This window comes from Ochotona curzoniae, unplaced genomic scaffold (genome assembly GCF_017591425.1).
Source record: "Ochotona curzoniae isolate NIBS_2020 unplaced genomic scaffold, NIBS_Ocur_1.0 contig_430, whole genome shotgun sequence".
In the NCBI taxonomy this organism is placed as follows: Eukaryota; Metazoa; Chordata; class Mammalia; order Lagomorpha; family Ochotonidae; genus Ochotona; species Ochotona curzoniae.
Genome location: NW_024466219.1, coordinates 429211 through 435908, shown reverse-complemented (window position 1 = coordinate 435908; position 6698 = coordinate 429211). Strand labels below are relative to the sequence as shown.

Sequence of the window (6698 nt, the reverse complement as noted above, 5' to 3'; positions counted from 1 at the left end):
ACTGGCCTTTGCCACACTGCAGAGAGGAGAGTGGAAGTTCAAGTGAAGGGAGGAAGGTGAGACAGACACACGAGCTGCTTTACCCGGGCGTGTGTCCTCCGTGACGTGGGTGTATGTCCTCTATGATGTAGGAGTGTTCTCTATAACGTGGGTGTGTGCCTTCCATGACGTGGGTGTGTCTTCCATGATGTAGGAGTGTCCTCCGTGACATGGGTGTGTCCTCCGTGACGTGGGTGTGTGCCCTCCATGACGTGGATGTGTGTCCTCCGTGACGTGGGTGTGTGTCCCCATGACGTGGGTGTGTGTCTTCCATGGTGGGTGTGTGTCCTCCATGACGTGGGTGTGTGTCCTCTGTGACGTGGGTGTGTGTCCTCCATGACGTAGGTGTGTGTCCTCCATGACGTGGGTGTGTGTCCTCTGTGACATGGGTGTGTGTCCTCCGTGACGTGGGTGTGTGTCCTTCGTGACGTGGGTGTGTGTCCCCATGACGTGGGTATGTGTCTTCCATGGTAGGTATGTGTCCTCCGTGACGTGGGTATGTGTCTTCCAGGATGTGGGCATGTTTGTCTGCTGTGACATGACCATGTCCTTGGCAGAAGTGGGGTACTATGCAACTTTATCTTACTACTAGAAAACCCATCATGTCTGACGCTTGTGAATTGTCTTTCATTTCTGATTGGATACTTCCAGACAGGTTACCGTGGTACTGAAACCACAGAGTGTGATGGACTGAGGGAACGGGACTGCCTTGTCGAGCACACAGGGGTGATGCTTGGGTGCTGGAGAGCCTGCCCCCACCCCTCTGCCCGACCACGCAGGGCACAGCAGGAGTAGGTTCCACGGGGGCTCCTGGGTCCAGCAGAGCCAGCTTGTGGTGCTCCACGTGCCATCCACAAACATGCAAGCCCGGGGAGCCTCGGCCTAGACTGACAGCCCCAGTCCTGCCACGTGCTGATGTCAGCCCTTTCCGAGGGGTGTAGCTAGCAGTCGTCCCCTCCTGTTCTGTGGGCGCCTTTCCCTTCCCCTGAGGAGCACTGTCATTGGATTTGGGGCCTCATGGACTTGGCTTTGCCACTAGTGCTTTTGATGTCGTATCCAGAGGATGCTTGCCAAGGCCAGCATTCTCCCACGTGGGCCACGGTGTCCCTCTGCCAGTGGACATGTGGTGCGCAGTCCCGCTGGAGGCCCCAGCCTCCTGGCCGGGACTGGCTGCCCACCTTGTGCTCACTCAGAACAGCATCTTACTGCAGGGCCACTCCTCTGAATGTTGGCATTTTCATGCTGTTCTTGTGAGATGTACCAGTAGGTCCAGGCCCAGACCTGGCAACTGTACACTTCCGGAAAGGCAGCTGCAAGATGCCTATTTGTGTCTCTTAAATAAAATGAAGATAAATTGTAAACTTTTTTAAAAATGAAATGAAACCAGTTTTACAAACATCTCTGCACAGTCGTGCTGAAAGTTGCCCTAACGACATGTCCATCAAAAGAAGACTGCCAATTGCGCCTTCAACAGGAGGGCCCGTGGTGAAGCTGCAGGGTGATACAGCTAGGCAGGCACAGGCTTTGGGGAAAGGTCCAAGCTTCCAGAACGCCGAGTCCAGCAAAGTGACTCAGGCAGCCGACAGGGGCATGAGCGGGCTGACGGTGAGGTAGAGGGCAGCAGTGGACCCTGAAGCCTCATGTGAACTGGACATTCCTGGGGCTTGAGAAGGAGGGCATACATGTCTCTCATGCCCTGACAGGCACATGGAGGCAAGGCTGAGGCAGTGGGTGCAACCATTCTCCAGGCAGACAGAATAGGAACACCTGGACAGGGGGGACACCTGGACAGAGCAGAGGGACACCTGGACAGAGCAGAGGGACACCTGGACAGAGCAGGGACACCTGGACAGAGCAGAGGGACACCTGGACAGAGCAGAGGGACACCTGGACAGAGCAGGGACATCTGGACAACTTTATCTCTAGAGTATGACCCCATGCCTTGGTCAGGGTTTTTCATGTAGGCCAGCTGCTGCTGGAACCCACAGCAAATGATTGCAGATGCCTAGAGGGGTTGCCCTGGCACAGGGTCTCAATCCACTTGCTGCTCAGCACCCCCAAAGCAGCCTTGAGGGTGAGCTGTCGACCGTGGTAGACCTGGGCTTCTCTGGCAGTGGAGAGGATCAGACAGAAGGACACATGCGCCCGGAACAGCCAGCCTGTTCTACAGTAATGGAACACATTGTAATGAGGAGACATAGCCTAGCAGCCTTGGCTCCCAGCCAGGACCTGCAGTGCTTGGGACTGGGCGTGGACAGGGCCAGCTTGTAAAAGGGACTAGAAGCTGTTATATGCATAGCTAGCCGCGAGCGCTCCGGCGAGGCACACGCAAGAATCCATGGGGAAGTTCAACGGCCATTTCTTCCCAGGAGTGTACCTCTTCTACCACGGGCTGTACCAGGCCACCGTGGTGTCCAAGGACCTGATAGCTGGCAACCCCATCCAGCAGCCCCCACATGCTGCCAGGAGCCAGGGCAGGTGGGCCTGGCTGTGGACTGTGTCTTACACTGGGGTGCTGAAGACAGTGGCCGGCTTGACCCTCACCCTCTATGTGGTCTTCTGTCTTGATGACGGAATGGTGCTGATGGACCGGGGGCTGCCGCCCAGGTTCATGTACCCCCAGGAGTGGCAGCACCTCACCATGTTTACCCTCCTGGCCCTGCTGGGCTGCGTGGAGCTCGTGAGCAAGCACCTACTGCCTCGCAGGTGCCTGGCCCTGGAGCAGGGCGCCCTGGCTCTGGGCTTCTACGAGCTGCTGCTGCTGCTGGCGTCACATGTCAAGGAGTCGTCGGGCGTGGAGCTGCAGGTGCACATCTTGCTCATCCTGGTGGTGCTGCTGCTGGTGCTGGTGCTGACCGCCCAGCTCTGGGCCCCCCACACCTGCTGCCTCCACGTCATTCAGACCTTCCTCTTCCTCCTCATGGGCTCCTGGCTGATGCAGGCCGGCTTCATCCTGTACAGGCCAGTCTCGGGCTACCCATGGCAGGATGACGACATCAGCGACATCATGTTTGTCACCACGTTCTTCTGCTGGCACGTGATGGGCAACGCCCTGTGCCTGCTGGGGGTCCATGGCCTCTCTCTGCTGTGGCTGCGCTGCCGCAGCCTGGGCCTGAAGCCGTCCCCCGTGGGTGCCCCAGGGCCCCACTATGCGCTGCTGCGGGAGGGAGCACAGCCAGAGACGGAAGAGCAGGCCCTCCTGGTCCAGATGTACCCTGAGACCGGACCTGGGCTGCCTAGGCCCTAGCGCACCCCACTGCCTCCTGCTGTCCCCAGCCCTGTGCCGGGCACTCTCAGAGAAGCCCTTGGGGACAGAGGTGGTCCCCGTCCTGGATTCTGTAGTTACCACAGCAATGGGGTTAAGGGGGCCTCAGGGAGGGACACATGGGGGGCCGTGGATGAGGGGAAAGAGGAAGGGCTTGGAAGGGGATCCATGGGTAGGAAAGAACCATGGTGGACACTAGGAAGGGGGCAGTGGAAGGAGGTGAGCAGGCCAGCAGCAACATTGTCAGGCTCTCACACCGCGAGTCCCCAGGCACCCCCTTCCTGTGTTCCATCTGTCCTGAGAATTCGTGTCTTAGCCATGCAGAAGCATCATCCAGGTGTGGGTTTGCCCAGAGCTTTGGGGGAACTCAGACTTGGACACAGGGCCCTGAGCTTGTAGGTCAGGAAGTCAGACCCATGGCACAGGCTGTACTTGACCAATGTCAGGTGTCACATGGTAAACAGCACAGCAAAGAGCAGGCACCTGGGACTCATAGTACTGGAGTGGACAGCACATTTGTCCCCAGCCCTCTCATCTTCCCTGCAGCCCAGGGTCCCTGGTGTTTGGTGTGGTCACCATGGAGCAGGGACAGGCCCTTCCCTGCATCCCGGCTGTGCTCATATCCAAGGCTCACAGTGCCACCGTGCTCTCACTGCCTGAGTCAGGATCATGCCCACCGCCCGCGCTCGCAGCTGAGGAAATCTCTGATGATTCACTGCACCGCAGTTGGTAAAGCTCATCTCCCAGCTAAGGCACCTGCGTTCTAGAACCGTGCACATGTTAAATACATTCCCAAGTTCTAAAAATTGCAAATGTAAGTTTGATATGAGTCAAAAAAAAAAAAAAAACAACATGTTAAAGTGTATCTGTGGAAGAGACAAAGTGCAAAGTGTGTTTTTTTTTTTCCCCAAAGAAAAAACTTGAGGCAGAAGCAGCTTTAGTGGCTTTCCAAACACACTGTGAGGAGGCAGTGTGGAGGCGGGGGGAGACTGCCAGGCGGGATGCTACACCTGAACCACGGTGCCTGCAAGAGTCCGCAGGCAACTCCCCCCTCGATCCCACTTGTGCCTCCCATGAGAGCGAATAGGACGCAGCTCCTGGGTCTAGGATTCAGCCTGGCCCACTCCTGGCTGTTGAGGTCTCAGGGAGTGAGGAGTGCTTGGAAGATCTCTTTCTCCCTGCCTTTCAGATGCAAATAAATTAAATCTTAAACTATGTATAGAAGTAGATAATCTGTGAGGCCTGGTCTGAGGAAGCACCTGGCACGAGGCATGGCTCTGAAGGGGCCTCTGCCAGCAGGGAGCGATCACCAGGACACACGGTGGGGCAGGAGGAGCTGCCGCCTGCAGGCTAGCATCCATTTCCAGCTGAGAAGGCAGGTCTGCTCACAGGGGTGACACACAGTCACACTCTATGTCTGACTGCTGAAATTTCTGTGTGTGTGTGATTATTTTTTATTATTATCATTTTATGATACAGTTCCATAGGCTCCTGGGATTTCCATTATCCCCTCCCCAATCCTTCCACCTAGTTCCCCTATATCATTACTAAAGTATACTTCTGCATACACAGTCATATTTCCATCATTGCAGGCATGGACAATGGCAGAGAGTCCAGCATCCTATTGTCATGATATAGTAAACAGTTTCATTATAAGTCCAACTTTATCTGGAAGTAGAGATGTGTATTGCATTGTATCTTCACATCTGGATATGATAGTCTCCATTTCACAGTTACTGTACATCACCTTAAATGAAAAATCAAAAACAAAATCAACAATAGGAAGAAAAAAGAAATTAACAACACCATGAAGTTAAATAACATGCTACCGAATGATTAATGTGTTGCTGAAGAAATGAAAAAGAAAAAGAACCTTTTTGAAGAAAATGATGCTACTATGAGTCATTGAATAATTTAATCACAAGAAATTTTGCAGAGAATAAACCAACAAAAACAAAAACATCTAAATCCATTAGTGAAATGTGTCGCTTCTAGACAACAAATAGATGTGTTTTGTTTTTTAATCCAGTCTACTAATCTATGACGTTTGATTGAGCTTAAGACAATTACATTCAGGGTTAATATGTATGGATGGTAATTTGGTCCTGTCATTTCAGCAATGGGTTGTTCATTGATTTAATCTTTGTTGCGCCCACGTTTCTTATCGTCCGGTGATAAGAGGCAGACGCGAGTGAAGTCTTCTGCGGTAATCTTTATTGCGCGCACCAAGATGAGGAGGGGAAAGGCCCCGACCCCGGCAGGCTGTCTGCTCTTATGTGCTGACTGGCCCCGCCTCCGCTGATGATAGGTGGGCGTCATGATTACGCAGGGTCCTGGGCGACTGGATTCGTCAGTCCCAGTGTTCATGCGCCGGCCACGCCTCAGCTCACTGCGCAGGCGCTAGTACCGTGAAAGCTACGTAACTCTCCATCAGGAACCAAGGTGTGGCTTTTCCGGCCGGTGCCATTTTGGGTACGGCATGTGGCCAGTACATACAGATGCGGCTGGCAACAAATCTTCTATTGTCATTTTACTGGGATGTCCTTCACTTTAGCCTTAGGTTTTGTTGGATGCTATTCCTCTTCTCTGCCAAGAGAACATCTTTTATTTCTTTTCTTTTTTTTTTTTACCATTTTAAAATTATATTTTTGACAATCTTTACATAGTTAAATAAGGTAAAAAGGTTCAAGAGCTGTAGGAAAGTGGGTAAGACTATTATTTCCACATTGTTTCCTTCATGTATCTGAGGTCAAGGGGGATTTTAAGAGAGAAGCCCCACCCAGTCTCCCACCCACCCCAGGTCCCGAATGGGGGCATGCTCTGAGATACTTGCTCAAATGGTTTTGATTTTCAATGGTTATGAATTGCCGCCAATCTCGCCACTCCACGCACGATGAGGTTGTTGGGGAATCCACTGATTGACATAGTCCATCTTAGTGTCTCCATTTGCCCAGTTTTTCACTGCCAACATTTGGGTGAGGTGGTTGACTGACTTGTTCTGACCTTTCTCTTTTCATGGTTAAGGATCTGAGTCTGGCGTTTCAATTGGGGAGATCCCAAAAGAAACCTTGTCTGAGGTGTTCCCAGACCAGATTCTTGTGTGTACTTGTAAGTATGGGACCAGGTACAGTCCATCACCCTGATCAGCTGATGGTTGCAATTACTGGGTTGGTTCTGTTTTCAGTCCCAACTTCTACTGGAACCAATGGGTGTTGCAGTCCAGTCTGACTCTGCCCAGCATACACTCGGCCCTCACATAAACCAGTGGGAGCTGCAGCATAGTCAGAGTCACCCACAATAACCCCCACCAGGCCCGCCCTCTACCCCAGTTTGCCAGTGTGTGCAGCAGACTAGTCCAGTCTGTCCCACATCCTGTTTGGCTCTCATACATGTC

General features: G+C 53.0%; 1 protein-coding gene across 1 annotated transcript; it reads left to right on the top strand.

Annotated features, from left to right (window-relative positions):
- The first annotated feature begins 2377 nt into the window (after positions 1-2377).
- LOC121160074 (transmembrane epididymal protein 1-like) lies at positions 2378-3286 on the top strand. Its single transcript, XM_040985765.1, has one exon. It carries the CDS (start codon positions 2378-2380, stop codon positions 3284-3286), a length of 909 nt encoding a protein of 302 aa, XP_040841699.1.
- The last annotated feature ends 3412 nt before the right edge of the window (positions 3287-6698 follow it).

Bases quoted from the DNA above. Each gene is read 5' to 3' on its own strand.
- LOC121160074 (XM_040985765.1), top strand. From the start codon at position 2,378: ATGGGGAAGTTCAACGGCCATTTCTTCCCAGGAGTGTACCTCTTCTAC.